The sequence below is a fragment of the Danio aesculapii genome, chromosome 12 (genome assembly GCF_903798145.1).
Source record: "Danio aesculapii chromosome 12, fDanAes4.1, whole genome shotgun sequence".
Taxonomy (NCBI): Eukaryota; Metazoa; Chordata; class Actinopteri; order Cypriniformes; family Danionidae; genus Danio; species Danio aesculapii.
The window spans coordinates 579,594-598,351 of NC_079446.1; the positions used below are offsets into that span (position 1 = coordinate 579,594).

General features: G+C 37.6%; 1 protein-coding gene across 3 annotated transcripts in view; it reads left to right on the forward strand.

Annotated features, from left to right (window-relative positions):
* Positions 1–594: 594 nt before the first annotated feature.
* mprip (myosin phosphatase Rho interacting protein) overlaps positions 595–18,758 on the forward strand; it is a 77,025-nt gene continuing 58,861 nt past the window's right edge. For all 3 annotated transcript variants that reach the window (XM_056470127.1, XM_056470126.1, XM_056470128.1), the window contains exons 1-3: positions 595–1,367; positions 16,926–17,003; positions 17,433–17,498. In XM_056470127.1, the coding sequence (XP_056326102.1) occupies positions 1,245–1,367; positions 16,926–17,003; positions 17,433–17,498 (267 nt within the window). In that variant the 5' untranslated portion in view covers positions 595–1,244. The remainder of the gene's footprint in view (positions 1,368–16,925; positions 17,004–17,432; positions 17,499–18,758) is intronic.

Consider the following 18,758-nt stretch of genomic DNA (forward strand, 5'->3'; position numbering starts at 1 on the left):
ATCCTGATGGGGACTTATGAGTGCACACTGAGTCATGGGGACTTGTGTCACAGTGGGAACCTAAATCGAGGTCATCATGAGTAAACATGCTTTAAAATTACACAGAAAGAATGATTAACCATGTGTATATATAATAAATGTAACTGTTAAATCTATTAGTTAGTTAATTGGTTAAAGTTATTGGTAACTAATAAAGATATAACCTTCACTTTTCTGAATTTGATTGTAAGTCAGTACTGTTCAAGCTGCTTTTTACAAATAAACTTGAACGGAGTATTTTGTAAACGTAAAAGTGCAGTTTCCAGAGAGTTTTGGGTTTAAGGGGAGAAAATATACAGTTTGTATAGTAGATACATCATTATAACGTCTATTAGAGTTCCCACTGGGATATAGGAAGAAGTGTGTGTTTATAAATGTATGTGTGTGTGTGTATATATATATATATATATATATATATATATATATATATATATATATAAGTTTGTATGACTGTGTCTCCACCAATGGTCTCCACAGGGTGGTCTCTTCATTCGGGCCCGTCCTGCTCCGCTCAGATCTCGCGTTCAGTCTGAACTCTCGCGAGAGAATCCAGAATTCCAGCAGCAGCAGCAGATCTGCGAGCTCGCGTCCTCCTCCATTGGGAAGCTCGAGCGCCGCTGAGGAAGAAAACAGACCGCCTTTCGTCCCGGTAAACCTTTCCCTGGTCGCCTCTGGCAGCTGATGGAGCCGTAGGGTCGAGCTCAGACATGCGCACTGCTGCTGCTGGCGGAGCTTCGCCAAGCTCTGGCTTGTGATCCACCGGGACCGAGAGCCTCCGTTAGCCGCTAACAGAGGAAACTTCAGCCGGGACCGAAGACCCACGGAGCTCCGCGTTTCCACACCGCCGGGAATCCTGCGTCTCCACCGGGAGCTCCAGCCTTCGGTCGAGCGCGGGAACACGTGAAATTAGCGCTTTGTTTACCGCTTGCACAATTCCAGCATTGATCGGGCAGAAATGCGATTAGAGAGTGGCTTTGTGAGGGCAGGCCATGAACTCCAGCACATCAGGCCTGTCGACTAGAGATCTGCTTACATAAAGCGCTCGTCCTCCCGTTAAAACCGTTACCGGGCAGCCGCCGCCGCCGTTACCGGTCATGTGTAGCCTGAGGTCGGGCTCCAGGATCGGCTGAAGACTCTCGGGATTGTAACGGTCGCTCTGCTATTCGGTGCGGCATCGAAAACGCGCACAAACGCAGGAGTGAAAGATGTCGAGCGCGAAGGAAAACACGTGTAGGAAATTTCAGGCGAACATTTTCAACAAAAGCAAGTGTCAGAACTGCTTCAAGCCGCGAGAGCTGCATCTGCTGACGGATCAGGATCTCAATCAGGTATGAACGGCTCGATTCGGTTTAGCACTCGCCTGTGTGAACGCTGTGTGAAAGCGGATTGAGGTAAAGTTGGGTTTATATTCGCACAGTCGTTCGGTGGCAGCTGGTCACACGGTTCCTGTAATGTTTACCTCGCTATTTAGAATACTAGATGTGAACTCGCATGTGAGTATGACTTCAAAACAACATTAGCACTATTTAATTGACTGTAAACAGCGTTGTACTTTGATATAAAACCAACTTTATCTCAATTTGTGAAAGTGGATTGAGGTAGAGCTGGTTTTCTATTTACACATTCGTTCAGTGACAACTTGTATATTATATGTACCTATTGTATCAGAATTCACATGTAAGGTATACGACTTAAAAACAACATTAGCACTATTTGATCGACTGTGGACTATGTTGTCTTTTGGTTGCTAATATTATTTCCCTATTTAGAATTAAAGAATCTTTTCTCAAATTATATTATTAAGGAGAAAGTCTGAACGTGCAAATATAAAACCAACTTTAACCCAATCTGTGACACAGGATTGTGGTAATTTTGGTTTTATATTCACACATTAGTTCAGTGTAAACTTGTATATTAAACACACATATATTGTTTACCCTGATTCTTTGAATATTGGGAATCACACGGAGGGTATATGACTTCAAAACATCATCAACGCTATTTGATTGACTGTGACTATGCTGTACTATGATTTGTGTTTTGATTGGTTGCTAATGTGATTTCTCTATTTAGAATTTGCAAATTTTACTCAATTATATTTGATTAAATTATATTGAGAAGGTCTGAATGTGTGAATATAAAGCCAACTTTACCCCAGTTGAAAGCGGTGTGGTGTGTTGGATTTTCGTTAGCTGACAGCTCTTTATCGATCAGTGTGCAGTCACCGCTAATCAGTAAAATCAACCACCCGTTTTGTTTAGAAAGGGTTTGTCCTGTTAACTTTCAACTGGCGTTAAATGTTAACAGAATAGTGAGGCTTTTTATATTTAAGTGGCAGTATTCTGGTGTATGTTTGTGTACATTTTAAGATTCTCACTGATATGTTATGCTTGAGTTAAAGGGATCAATCACTCAATTAAAATTAGCTCACTGTTTACTCTCCCTCAAGTGGTTCCAAAGCGTTATGAGTTTCTTTATTCCGTTGAACAGTAAAAAAGCCATTTTGAAGAATTCCCAAAACCTGTAACCATCGACTTCTGTTTTAGGAAAACAAATACTAAGGAAGCCAATTGTTACAGGTTGACAGTCAATGATGAGAGAAGTTTCAGTTTTGGGTGGACTGTCCCTTTAATATGTGTACGTTATATATGAATTGTTGTTGGTAAACCACTTGGAACGTTTGGAACACTGCACAAACCAATCAGAAGCCAGCAGAGATCACCCCTGATTTCTGATTGGTCAAAAATGTTCTATTTTCTTTATAATGCCTGTGAATGGAGTTATATCCTCAGCTAGAAGAAGGATGAAGCCTGGTGTTTTCATAACCAGAGGCTTTCTTGTCAGGATTACAGATGTGTGTGTGTGATCTGAGCATAAAGTCCATCACCCTAAGTATTGCTGGGTTATTTAAACCCAAATTGGGTAAAATGTACAGTCGTCAACATTTGAAGTGGATCAAAAAAGTTTAGGAAAACTGTCTAAAACAATTGAACCGCACCCATTCTTGTGTTAAGACAATTTTGAAAATGTTTTTTTGATCCACTTCAAATGTTTGACTACTCCTGTATATATGGACTAGAGCTGCATGATATTGTGAAAAATCTGACTTTGAGATATTTAGTTTTTCTGTGATTTGTAGATTGTGATATGAATACAAATTTACCAGATGGCTTGAACAGCTCTATTTGGGGGGAAACTCATTGATTTAGATAGATTGTGGTGATTTTTAAGGGTGTGAATCATGTATAAAAATAATGAACCAATTGCAAGAAAGAATAATTAGCATAGAGTAAAGAAAAAAGTCAAATAACAGTGCCTTGGTGGTTTTCTAGAGAGTCAAACAGTATTCAGATACAGATACAGTCTTCATTGTGTAAATAATTCAGTAAAATTAATCTTCATTAAAGTTACAAATGTTGTGTGTTATTCTGCATGAATCTCTTAAAATGCCTTTAAAACACATACAAATGAGCAAGTTTCACTCTGACTTTGCAACAACTCCGCAAATCTCACGCATTCTCAATTTAATAATATGGACAAACCCGAACGTTGGGTTAAATTTGGTCCTATAAATTTAATAAAATAAATTAACCCATTTAATCCGTATTTTACCCAGAATTGGGTTGAAATAACCCATCATATTTACAGTATCAAATGCTGTGTGTCATTATGTTTCAGAGACTGAAAGTTTTGGTTGATATCATGAAAACACAACCTTTGACCATATTTCCTTCATAGTTTCAGACCACCAGTGCTTTTCTAATTGCTTCAATCTCCTTCAGAATGGTTGAGATGCGTCAGTGTGTGTGTTGTGGTTTGAGTGAGATTACCAGCGGTTAACCCATTCGGTTCCACATTCATGAGTCAGTGTTATGGATTACATCACTCAGTAATCCCACTCAGATGAATGACCCAGCACTCTTCTACAGTCTCTGAGCGGGTTTGGGCTTGGGGATTGTGTAACGGCGGTCCTCAGAGGCTCAGTTTATTTCATTCTTCATTGTTTGTTTGGGCAACAGTATTAACAAATGCTCAGATTAGACGCTGACCATATGCTACACCAAGTACGTTCTCCAGTTGTTGTTTAGTTTTTATAGATATAAAATGGAGGTTGACCAACACGCACAAAATGACACAGCTTATTATTCCAAAAGACTTTAGTCATCTCAACGTAAGTCAAACTGACAGATAATATCACATTAAACCTGATTAACTGGAGATAAGTTAAAGTAGACGACATTAGGTTAAAGAAAACATCTGTTGTCATGACTGTTTTTCATATCTTTTTTGTGTATTTTTGGTATCTATATTGACAGCCTGTGCATTAAAAAAAGTCTGAAAGTTCAGACAGATGTAAACGCAATTGTGTAAGCTGTTTAATCCATTCTCTAACATATACAAACACTTTAAGATGAATCAATGCACACTAGGCTTATGATGGTATCATATTTTATGTTGCGGTAATATCCCGATATTCTGTATTATCACAATTATGACATGGGCTACATAAAAGGTTACTGTGACTGGTATGATTACAAATACATACACTACCTGACAAAAGTCTTGTGGTGGATCTCAGTTGTAAGAGCAACAAATGATAACTTCTAGTTGATCATCTGTAAAAGTGGCTGAAGGTGGATTTCTCTGATGGATCATCTGTTAAGCTGCATTACAATCATCACAATACTGCAGAAGACCTACTGGAACCAGCATGGAGCCAAGATTCTCACAGAAATCAGTCAAGTTTGGTGAAGGAGAAATCATGGTTTGGGGTTACATTCAGTATGGGGGTGTGCGAGAGATCTGCAGAGTGGATGATCAACATCAACAGCCTGAGGTATCAAGACATTTGTGCTGCCCATTACATTACAAACCACAGGAGAGGGACAATTCTCCAGCAGGATAGCGCTCCTTCTCATACTTCAGCCTCCACATCAAAGCTCCTGAAAGCAGAGAAGGTCAAGCTGCTCCAGGATTGGCCAGCCCAGTCACCAGATATGAACATTATTGAGCATGTGAAGGAGGAGGCGTTGAAGATGAACACAAAGACTCTTGATGAACTCTGGGAGTCCTGCAAGAAGGCTTTCTTCACCATTCCAGATGACTTTATTAATCAGTGATTTGAGTCATGTCAGAGATGTATGGATGCAGTCCTCCAAGCTCATGATGGAGTCAGACACAATATTCATTCTGTTTCCACTGCAGCATGAGCACATATTCTATACTGGACATTACTGAAGCTTCAGTGACAGAGTCAGACCTTACTGTCCTAATGAAATCATTAATAATCAAGACATGATCAGATTATATTGTGCTCAAATAAGCCTCATCTAGAGGCCTTTACCTTTCATATAAGACACTTCTGATACCAAATCATCAACTAGAAGTCCAGTTATTATTTGGAAAGGCCACAAGACTTTTGTGAGGGGGTGTACATAAATATTCAGAGTGAAGAAATGTTTTAATTTATTTGGAAAATGATTATAATGTACAATTAATGCTACTGAAATAAGATCTCATTAGTAAAGAGCTTCTGTTTAAAGTGTAATGATGGACCGTTAATAGCACACAAGTAATATACTAATATACCTCACTGTTAGTGTTTACTGAGATAAATAATAGTTAAATAATACCAAGTTACAGTAATATCACTGTGACATCAAATATTTTCTCTAAAAAAACACTAGAAGTCAGGGTAATCAGTGAGTTGTAAATAACTTGCTTCCATTGTGTAAATAATATATAATCCATAAAGTAACTAGTGTGATTTGAGTATGTGTAAAAGTAGTTTACCGTAATTACAAGTACTTGATTTTTGTAATCTGATTGCATCATCCAGATTGTATATAACCCAGTGATGCTGCCTCTTTTATTCAATAGTAAGAGCCAAACGCTGACCGTTGTGGAGCTATATGATGTATATATGCGTGTCTTTATCTTTTCCTTGGAAGTCTCAGAGGAAGTTGAACGCTGGATGTTTGAGCCAAACAGTTCCTTTGAGAAATGTTGGCAGCACACAGTCATTTTCTTCCCCAGGGCAGGGGGTAAGAGGCTTTCAAAATACTGTAATTTTCACAGACTGGTTCCTGATGGAATGCTCTCCACTTCTCAGGGCTGAACAGAAGTCACTGTGAATGAGTGGACTCAATGGTTGTGATTTTCATGGTAAAATCTGTAACCTGGTTAACAGTAAGTTTCTTTAATATATACATGGTAAATAACTGTAAATTTGATTTTCATTAGTGCTGCACAATATTGGAAAAATCTTTTTTTTTACTGCTAGAAATATTGGATACTGTCGCAAGATAATATGAATAGCACTGTTGGATGGATTTCTATTGAGTCTAACAGTATTCAGCTACAGAAATTGAATAATCGCACAGCAAAAAAAGCTTTTATTTTACTTTGCTTTGTCTCGTTTCTAGTCCAAATATCTAAAAAGTCTTATCTCAAGTTAAAATATGTCAGTGGGGCAAGTGAAATAATTGTGTTTTTGATTTGAAATGTAGATATTTGGACTTTTTTAAAGCAGAAATTGTATAAATTCTGTATAAATTCAATAATTACAATTCTGTAGCTCCTGGCTAGCTATAATTCAGACTCAACATTGCAAATCTTGCGATGTGACTATTGCACATATTGTGAGATCAATAACATGGCTCTTAAGTTTTTTCCCATCATTTATGTGCTACCATGATGGTGTTTAGCAGTTGTGTGAATGACACTGAGCACCTTCTATATATTAGTATGCTTTTCTATTAGAAAAGTATATGAGCTGGAAGGGCATCCGCTGCGTAAAGCAAATGCCTGTATAATTGGCAGTTCATTCCGCTGTGGCGATCTCTGAAATGCAGACTAAGCTGAGGGAAAACGAAGGAATGAAAAGAACATGATTTTCTCATCATCATATGCTTCTGGTTGTGTTTTCATCTGTGTATCAGAGCATATGATGTGATGTTAGTACTTCAAAAACATTGGTGTATTATTCATTCCTTCATTTTCTTTTCAGCTTGGTCCCTTTATTAATCAGGGCTTGCCACAGCGGAATGAACCGCCAACTATTCCAGCATATGTTTTATGCAGCGGATGCCCTACCAGCCGCAATCCAACACTGTGAATGCAAGAGTGTATGGGTGTTTTCCACTCATACACTACGGCCAATTTAGTTGATCCATTCCTCTATAGCGCATGTTTGGACTGTGGGGGAAACCGGAGCACCCGGAGGAAACCCACACCAACACGGGGAGAACATGCAAACTCCACACAGAAACACCAACTGACCCAGCCGGGACTCGAACCAGCAACTTTTTTGCCGTGAGGCGATTGTGCTACCCACTGCACCACCGTGATGCCCTGTTGATTCATTAAATGACCAAAAAAGGGTAGTTTACCAGATTAATTAGAAATGTGTTCATATCGTATTTTTAATGCTAAAATTCTGGCAGCCACAGCTGATGTTTGGATGGTCTTCTCAAAGCAAATATGCTATGATAATATGTCTAGTACAGTAGTTTTGGCTGGCATAGTCGAGGTTTAAAACACCTAATATTCAGTAATACAGCGTTGTCAATCACATTTGTTTGCACTGGACACTATAGAGCCAAATTGTGACTATTCAGATGTGCAGACAAGGTGCAAACCTCGAAACTGAACCAATATAAAGGGACAGTTCACCCAAAAATCATGTCATCATTTCCTCCTCCTCCATTTTTCCAAACCTGTTTAAGTTTCTTTCTTCTATTGAACACAAAGGAAGATATAATGAAGAATGCTGAAAAACAAACATCCTTTGACTTCAGTAGTATTGTTTTGTTCCTTGTCAATGGCTGAACATTCTTCAGATTATCTCCACTCATAAACGTATAGAACCACTTGAGTGTGAGTAAGGACATTTTCATTGGGTGAACTGTCCTTCTAAGGAGGGAAAGAACTAAAATCCCACAATGCATTGCATCACCACTGACACAATCGAATTAAAAACAATGAGCAACAGTAAAACTATTGGTTTAAGCTAGCGCAGCAGCAGCAGGTCTGCTTTTAAAGCTTTATCTGATGATCAAAATCAGTTTCTCTACAGAGGAAAGGTTTTTGCTTCCTGAAGCCACTGCTGCGCTCTGAATAACAAAACCTGCTGATTTACTGATAATCAGTGATCAGAGTCGGGCTAGCTACTTTCAGAATGTAATGCGTTATATATTACTACTTACTGCCTTTTCAGTGACATTACAACATTATTGTCTCTTAAATGTAATGCGGTGTAATTATATTGCTTACTTTCACCAAAATGATGACAGAAGTATGACTACATTTCCAAACATGCCTTTACTTATAAATATTCAGTGGGGTTTTGTTTGTTTGCACACACAGATCTGGTCATATGTCAGCTTTTGTGTTCAATATTAAAATCATACATGAATGAATGCATTTAAAACTGATTGGCTCAACCGCTTTCAACAACAAATTCAATATTCATTCGCATTTATGACACCGTTAAGCAGGCTGCGTGATTAGTTGTCATGGCAACCGTATACAATGCAATTATGGGATCTCTGCACCACTAAATATATAGGAAATAAATAGGATTATTTAGAATTATCATATACTTTAGCATTAGATCTCACTGATTTGTGTGCAAGTTCTTCCCTGCTCACTGCCATGTTGTTTATGTGTTCTTATGGCAAATGTGTGGGAAGTACAGGAGCCCAGAGGGGAGCGTCACATGTGTTAGTGAAAACCGAATGAATGTAAACTACACACTTGAGTTAATTGATTTATCGTCCAGCCCTATACTGTATGAACATTATAACATTGCTGGTTTTTTGATTAACATAAATATGTTGTGGTTGTTTTTCTACATATTTTAAAAAGATGCATAATTTACTTTACATTAAGGCATGCAAGTCTTGCAGTGCTTCCCACAGGTTTGAAATATACTTGCAGTGGTGTTCGGATTGAAACACACCATTTACCCACATCACATCAATAGTTAACTATATGCCACAGACGAAACATAATTACATTTTTAACAAAAATGTTATTTATTATGGCAGTGTTATACACGGTTTCTTTTAAATGGGTTAAAGTACATAAAAAAAGACTGTTTAAATAAAAATAAATCCACTATTTCTCTTACTTTTATGCTATTCAGGAGCCGTGTGCACCCACTGACTGGTCAAATCTGCTTCTCTGGTATTCTGCTTTGAGAATGAAAGAAAGTATTTTAGATATGTACATAAAATAGCCTATATGCAGTATATTAACATCATCAAATTAATCAAATAATCATCAAAAGAGAAATAAATGACTGAGAAATTCATAAAAACAGACATTATCTCTATAAAATATCATAAATACAAGATTAAAACTTGTAGATTGGTTAAATAAGGCAAATGAGTTGATTAACCATTACTAATAATATTTTGCTGCCAGTTTAGACCAGTCATTAAGTCCTCTCTGAGTATATAGTAAAGTTTTTCTGAGTCGTTTAGATTATAGAATCGATTATTTACTTTTTCTCTCGGTCTTGCGGCTGTCAGCTGTGAAGCAGGCGGAAAGTAGCCTTTAAAAAGAAGAGTAATGCAAAAACGCATACAAGCTTTAGAAAGCGAAAGCAAAAGTTGAATCCTGGACATTTTAGGAGACTTAGAAAACTGGGCCGGATGAACTTTTTAAGTCCCCAAAAGGCACGTCTCTGTGGATCTGCGAAGCAAGTGAAAATGTCTGAGTGAGTGCCGACAGACAGGTCTCATGCACACAGAACAAAACGAGTAAACGAGAGAAGATTTTCCTTTACTTAATCAATCGCAGATGTTTGGTTTTATTGGGCGGATACAAAAAAAATCTAAAGGATCTTAATAATATTTTAAAAAATGTCACTATTAGGCTTGGGCGGTATTCAAATTTTGCTAACGTCAAACCTTCTCCCTATTTTACCCCCAAATCCGGTATTACTGTGCAGAATAAAAACAATTATGATGTAAGACAGCGTCACCAAACTGTTGGCTTGTGCCTAAACCATTCAGAAACTGAATACCGTACATGCGACCTTAAGTTAGCGGTGACCTGTTTGTCTTGTTCGTATTAGAGATCTGCGCGGGGCGCTCTCTCTCATTCACACACACACACACATAAACATCACCAAGCTAGCATTTTGCGCTACGCTGCTGACTATTATGCTATTTTTAGATGCCGCGGTATACCATAATACCATATTACCGCCCAAGCCTAGTCACTATACTTGGGCGGCCGTTAATATACCTGGCCGGCCCGCTCAAGTAAAGTCTATGTGTGGGAAACACTGTCTTGATAGCCAAGGTTTCCTTTAGAGCTGAACTCAATGTAGGAATATTGAACATGTTTGCGTTATTGATTGTAGTTTTAAACAATCTAAATAAAGCAGAAAAGCACATTAGATGCACTAAAACTAGTAATATAGTAAATATTTCATTTCAACTAGAGTGGATCACATCAGTATTTCTCTGTTCTGTTGTGTTAACACCTCAGGATTTAATTTGGGCTTGATTTGCTCACACGGTTTCGTTGCAGTGAGACATGAGAAAGCGATCGTGCTTGGAGTCTATTAGAAGAGATGAGCTCAAATGAGATTTGCTGTTTATTCGCTCTGCACAGGCAGATCTTATATGTTTAGTATCCTGGCTTTGGAAAGCATTCACAGTTAAAGACACACTTCACCCAGACGTCATTCGTTCAGCCTTGTTCAACACAAAGGAAGATATTTAGATAAATGACTCCCGATTAGCGCTGAGCGGTGTGGCCTAAAATCTAAATCTTGATTAATTAAACATTTTAACTCGATTATGATTATTTATTTGATTTTTTTGCCCTCATAGTTCACTGACAGGTTTAAATATGCTCACATACTACAAGTGAGAGATTTCTGAATGAACGGTGCATTACTTGATTATAAACTGAAGGAAATACGCACTATCTACTATCTATGATCATTTATTGAACATTCAACGTTGAACAACTGAAATTAAATCACGCATTGCCTAAAACGTACTTTTTTCTTATAGAAAAGTAAAAGAAGCTTGCACTTTTAGTAAAAAAATGTATATTTTCAGTGTTTATCATATTAAAAAGTAGACAATAAGCAGCATCTCTTCTAAATAAAATAACTCATCCTTGAAGTAGTATTTTAAACAGTGCATTTCTTACATCATCTGTAAACAAATGTTTTAATGTAAATAGTCATTTTAATGTAATGGAAAATGTGCCGTCTCAGAGCATCTCTGGCACAGCTTCCAAACATCATCACTGTAGTGCAAAGTAAGGCTTAAGAATAGGTCCATCGTCCTACATGGCCAGAGGTCAGATGTGGCTGCAAACCCTTGACTACACACATGGTAGGGAAAGTTAAAAAAATTGACCTGGAAGAAGTAGATCAATTATAGATTCTGAATGTCAATTTTCGATTACTTTTCAATTAATCGGCCAGTCCTACTCCCAATATATAGTTTCTCCACGATGTTTAAAGAAATGAGTCATTACCTGCGTCCCAAATGGCACACTATACACTGTAAACCCTAATGTTGTCTTAAACAATCAAGTAAAGTTGACTGAACATTACTTAAAATTGAGCATTTTGTTCCTGTGACCTAAAAATATGAGTTAATTTAACTTGTATACAATGAAAATGCATAAACTTAAGATTTCAAGTATAGGTAAAAAAATAGGTCATTTTTATTGTAGTCTTGACTGTAAAAGTCTAATATGTGCAACCTTTTAGTCTTTTTTTATCAGAAAACAAGGCTTCATGTATAATTATTCACCATAATGGGAATAAATGGCTACTTATTTTTCTTTTATAGTATATAATTACACACACAGACACACACACTGAACTGAACAATTTAAGTATAATCTACAAAACCGGCAAGTTAAACTTAAATATGCACGTTTTTGGAGACTCTGTTACTCAATTAAATTGAGGCAACGAGTTTACTCAATTAATTTAGTTCAGTCAACTTATTAGGGTTTTCAGTGTACACTATGTACTTATGCACTTAGATTATGCAAAAAAATCAATTTTAATCGACCCAGCCCTGGATATCTGATTAAAAATGAATGGATAGAAATGTATAAAATAATAAAAACATCTATAATCCTATAATACTAGTCTTTTTCACAAATACAGCATGGTTATAAACATGAATAAAATCACTGGAACCAACAAGTGTGACATCACAGCCGCAGGGTTCCTGTTCCTCATGTGTTGTGCATGTCTTCTGTACTGTTTCTTTGGTATCTGCAAACATATAATGATTTAAAAGAGTCAGAAACTTGCATACAGCACCTTTAAACCCTATTACATTTTAATTTGTAAGTGCTGTAATTCAATAATGAGAGCATTATGGAGATCTTGATTTCACATGTCTTCTGTTCTCGTGTTTTACTTGGAGAAAACAGCCCACATGTTGAAATAGCAGAGTTGCATCAATCCGCTCAGCGTCCCAGTGTGTTTCTATTATGGGCTATGTGGGATTGGGGGGGGGGTCTTGTGAAAGGAAGTGCGTGTTGGGAAAATGGAGCAGAGTTTCTCAGAGGTCGCTCCTCTCTTCTGAAGCTGCGGTTGGGCGTCGGGATGTTCAGTTTTCGGGGGGTGGAAGTTCAGGGCTGAGGGGATGGAGTGCACCGCTGGGATCTTCAGCCTGGAGGAAATTGGGAGTTGAATGTGATGCGTTTGTTGGGGGTCAGATGGAGCCGCAGAGAGGAAGCGGATCTTCAATGTGTGGAGGAAAGCACAGGGGTGTGACGCCGCTCTCGCTCTGCCCCGTACGCTCCACTCACAGCTGGCTTTTGTTTTGCTTTCAATCCCCCACCTCTTCCACAGAGGAAAACAGCTACTTCTGCTCCCCAGGGGACGCTCTGTTGTTTTAAAGTATTTATGGGTAATGATCAGCCAGTGTGTGTTTGTGAGTGCTGATGTCGGTGCAGGGCGTCCATTGACGAATATAAAGCCAGTGTGCAGTATGTGATATCAGTATGTACAGCATTCTTCCTAAAGCAAACTAGATTACGACAATGGCAACACCAAGGTCATTGGTTCAGTTCCCAGGGAATGCATGAACTGATTAAATATATAGCTTCAAGTTATTTTGAATAAAAGCACATATAAACAGATGATTATTTGGCGTTTTTAAATTCTCCTAATATTAAATGCATCTATAAAATTAGAAAACATTGCCGTTTTCTCTGAATATTTATTTGTTCGAATCATTTTGCAATGATTTGATTCATTTGAATCAGTTCAGAGCTTAAGGTCTGTAAGATAACTCTTCTCTGATTGGTCAGCTGGCCAAGTCTGTTTTGATTGGTTTTTCTCCACACATTGGTCTCTCCACATCAGGGATTTAATGCCCATTTTAGTGTTTTTGGATGTCATTGGACTATGCAAATGAGCTACATTGATTAGCCAGTGCTGATGTCGGTGCAGGGTGGTCATTGGCTAATATAAAGCCAGTGTGCAGTATGTGATATCAGTATTTGCAGCATTCTTCTTGAGTAAACTAGATTACAGCAATGGAAACAGCAAGGTCATTGGTTCAGTTCCCAGGGAATGCATGAACTGATTAAATGTATAGCTTGAACACAGGTCTCTTTGACTAAAAACACATTTAAAGAGCTGGTCACATCGTGTGTTTTATTTATTTCTCCTAATATGCTGTTAAAGTCTCCGACTCTACTCAAATGCAGCTGTAAAATCAGAAAACAGTGCAATTTTCTCTGAATATGTATTTAATGTTCGAATTAATTTTGCAATGATTTCGATGCGAAAGGTTGCTAAACCCCTCCCCCTTCTCTAGGACAACTCTTCTCTGATTGGTCAGCTGGCCAAGTCTGTTTTGATTGGTTTTTCTGTGTTAGGAATGAGACTACAATTTCAGAGTTTTTGTGTGTTGATTCGATTATGCAAATCAGACACTTTGATTGCAATGTAGATCGGTAGCAGGAAAGATTTTCAAATATTCATTCATTCGTCTTTATTTCTCGAGCACTTTTGCAATGTAGATTGTGTCAAAGCAGCTGAACACAGAAGTTCTAGTAGATTGAAACTGTGTCAGTCCAGTTGAAGTTCAGTTTAGTTTAGTTCAGGTCAGTGTGGTTTAATTTTCACTGCTGAAAGTCCAAACACTGAAGAGCAAATCCATCCATGCGCAGCTCCACAAGTCCCAAACCAAACAAGCTAGTGGAAACTGTGATTAGGAACAAACTTCACCAATTGACCAAAGTGAAGGAGGAAAAAACTCAAGATATTAAATATAACACAACTAGCTAAGGGGATTTAGAGACTAATCTTTTGCGAGGGGATAGTTTTGTTTATAAGTGAGCTATTATGAAGGACAATTATGATACAAAAAAAAACTGATCAGTTAAGGTTTGTAAACCCCTCCCACTTCTCTAAGTCAAATCTTCTCTGATTGGTCAGCTGCCCAAGTCTGTTTTGATTGGTCTCTCTCTGTACGGATGATTCAATGTTCAATGACTTTAAAATATTCCTCATTTCTCCTTAATCTTTAATTGAGTTAAACTAAATTAACCAAAACAAAAAAGGTAAAACTAAATAGACACAAATTAAATATAAAAAAAAAAAATTCAAAAGACTAATAAAAGCTTTAGACATTATTCGGTTCTAAAATAGTAATGGAATTAACACATGCAGGACAATTGCTGCAATCTATCAATATGCATAAAATCTAATTGATAAAAACAAATCTATTTGTATAGTCCCGGCCCGGGATATCTGATTGAAAATGAATATAATAAAAACATCTAGACTCTGTGATCCTATAATTCTAGTCTTTTCCACAATACAGTAATGCTTATAAACATGAATAAAAGCACTGGAACCAACAAGTGCAACTTACTCGGATAAATAAATGGCTCACAGCCTCAGGGTTCTGATCCTGCATGTGTTGGTGAAGATATTCGTCTCTGGATTCAGGTTTTGGCATGGCAGTGAGAAGAGCAGCTCATAAATGTGTCAGCTTTGAATAAGATGAGCTGGCGTTTTTCATTGCCGGCCAGACGCTGTTTAATAGCACCGCTTTTTTAATGCTTTGAGGCAAAACTTCTGCTTTACGGGGAAAGCTTTATCAACTTGCCTAGTCCTGCTCGGCTGCATCTGATCCTGCATCTGTACATCACCACTTCTGCAAGTCATTTAAGTGATCACAATGACCCAATCTATTGCCAGGGTTTTCTATACATTGACTTATTTGTGTCACAATATCCACACTGTGATTTTTACAGCCGTCTTGGTGCTTCTGTCATGCACATTACATGTGTTACTAAAACACTGAAGCAAATGAAGCAATAGCCAACACCAGTATCTAGGCCCTTGTGGTGTAGATGTGTTGATTTTTATCAGACAAAACTATTTTAAATCATGACTTAAGAATTCAAGTGAGAGTGACTCCTGGTTGGCATAGCTTCATTAGTTTGTGTTCAGTCACTATTTTTACTTTCTAAATGTTGTTAAATTAAAAAAAAATCCTGATTTTATTTCTTTACCATTTTGATTAGTTAAAATGTAATTCCATTAAATAAAATATACCCCATTAAGTGATTTTAAAACACTACTAAATAACAAGATCAAGTTATTTCTAGTATTATAATATTATAATTATAACAGAATGTGTTGAACATTTATTATTTCTGATATTTATTTTTGAAAAATGTGCTTGTATGCGTGTATATATGTGTATGTATGTATGCATGTATGTGCGTGTATGTGTTTATGAATGTATGTATAGATAGATAATAGATCTATATATCTATATCGGTTTTATGTATATACTATATTTTATTTATATATATATATATATATATATATATATAGTACTGGTCAAAAGTTGGACATAGGAATGAGAGCATGTCCTTTTGACTGGTACTGTACTATAATGAATATCGGCCGATATATTTATATCAGTATTTTTCACTCCCTGATATCAATATCGGCCCCAGAAAAGCCCATATCGGTCGGACTCTAATGACAACATGGTCACAATCAAATCCTAAAATGTACCTTTAACACCAAATGTTGTTATAGTTGATTGAGTATGTAAGGAATAATTGATTACAGGCCATTAAATCATCAGAAAATAATCCACATCAGATGCGGTGATGTGATGCATTATCATCTAATAATGGGCTCTATGCACAGATAGAGTTTTAAAGCCAACGAAAAACTTCTGGTGAAAGCTTAATGTGAGTATTTTTAATTTCACAAGGTTGTTTTTACAGCATTGATGTTATAATGTAATTACAATACATTCAGTTAATTAGACTTAAGCATTCATTTAGTTGCTCAAGCGTAAAATGAGATGCACTAGCACTGGGGTAAAATAAATGGTCATATTTTAAAGAGATGGTGGGGGGAAATGGAATTTAATGCAGTGCTTCCTATCCGATCTGAGACCCACTTCATATCGTATATCTATCAGGCAGTGAAGATCGCTGATTTTTAAAGAAATAATCCCCATTCAACATCCTGGAGTGCGTTATTCTGCCTTTCCTCTGGTCTCCAGCACAGCTGTGAATCCCCTGTTTAGATGTTGTCTATCTGAGAGTTCATTAGTCAGGTGTTTGTCCTCCTCAAGCGTCTCATGTGTGTACCACTAGTGTCCTCCTCATCTCCTCCTCCTCCTTCTGTTGTGTACTGATGTGATTTCTGACTGGTGTAGCTGTGAAATAACATCATTCAGTGGAGTGATATGGAGCTGTAATGCACTCTAAACCTGCCGGAACTACTTTAGCTGTGTGTGTTTATCTGACAATAACCAAACACCTTAGAGTGCTCATCACCCAATCAGAATCAAGAGTTGTAATGCAAGTATTAATAATGTATGGTGATTGTTTTGCAGGCCAAGCCGATCTATGGTGGATGGCTGTGTTTGGCTCCAGAGGGGACGGATTTTGACAACCCCATGCAGAGATCACGGGTAAGAGACGTGGCGTTCTTCGCTGCATATGTGTGTTTCTATTAGGCATGGGCTGGAATATGATTCTGACTGTATGATAAGCTTGGATCAAAGTATATCACGGTATTGTGATCAGTGCTCTACAATATGTCTGGGTAAAAATACAACTACTTTTCCCCGTATTGAACACACTATATTTTATTTTATGAAACATTTGTAATATTTTGGAGCAGTAAACATGTCAGGCTCAACAATTCAAATAGATCTTTGACTTCTGCAGTCTTCATTAGTCTTACTTTTCTGTGGATGTAAAGTAAAGCCGCTCCACTGTTCACATTAAAATCAGCAACATTCATTTAGAAAAATATATTGGATTTTAAACCATTTTATTCCAGCTTTAAAATTACTAGCAAATCTGATCGTTATTAATGATCCTTCCTTTAAATGCAGAAATGGCAGCGGCGATTCTTCGTCCTGTATGAACACGGCTGCTTACGCTTCGCACTGGATGAATCGGTAAGTCCTTTCATTAATTATAATTATATGAATGCTCAATTGAATCGAGTTTAAAATAGGGGTGTGTGATATGAAGAACTATCATAGTGTTGTGCTGCTGTTCTGTCTCAATATGCGCTCTAAATTAAATATATTTTATGCGCCAACATTTGGGTGTGGCTTGCGTTGGTTGTTTATTTGTATCAGACCAATCAGATGTGGCCTTGGGTATCCTTAGCCCCGCCTCCTCATTAGCTGCTGTTCTGAAAATAAAGACGAGAGAGGAACATAGCCACTCTGAGTCTGAATATCTGATCATGTTTATAGTCATCCATAGTGTTTTAAAGTATTAATGTTCGCACTTTGATAAGAGCTTGAATTAGATTTAATTAGATCAGAAATATCTCTGTTTTATTTTAGTGTGATCGTTGCTAGGCTTCTGCTGGTATCACATTTTCTCATTGTTATTAATTGTTGATGTTATGATCACGGTATTGGCGTTAACAGGTATAATAACAAAACATAATTAGTGGATTGGTGTATTGTACAAATTAAATTTATGCGCAAAACTGTAATATGGCATAAAGCATTAGTGAATAAATCAGAGTTTCCGTCCAATGAGAAACAAGAGAATGAGCTCCTGCTGCTCCTGCACAGATATCACTGAGAGAAGTGGAGTTTGCTGCACTGTTGGGATTCTCCACTGTGGTGTTTGTTCTCCTATAATAAATGAGCTGCACCTCAGAAGATGAAGACCAAACGCAATGAACGCGCTGGCTTTTGGAGGTGTGAGGGCAGACAGATGCTCAAGACAGTTCTGGAGGGAATAATAATATAAGAATAATAATACTGAAGCACTGTGATGACAGACTGACGGAGGGCTGAGGCCTTTTACAGTCAGCACAACAACATTTCACATCTGCAGCAATGGAGAGCTGCATCACTGAAGCGCAGACGCAGGCCTTACTCACTACAGCAGAGTTCATATGCACAGGGTTCAGACGGCTGCTGGAAATCCTGGAAAACGCTTGATTTTTAATATAGTGTTTTCAAGGTTAGGAAAGTGCTTGGATTTTGGACAAAGTGCTTGAACCTGCTTGAATTTGAAATTGTAGGGCTCGAAATACGCACTCAAATTTTGTCTATGCGAGCTCAAAACATATTTGGGAGGATTTGTGCGAGTGCATAGAATTGTTGTCATCCGACCAGTTTTCACTGCAGAATGTTCACCACATGCACGTGTTTAGGAGACATTCACACAGAATGCATATTTGCAGCTAA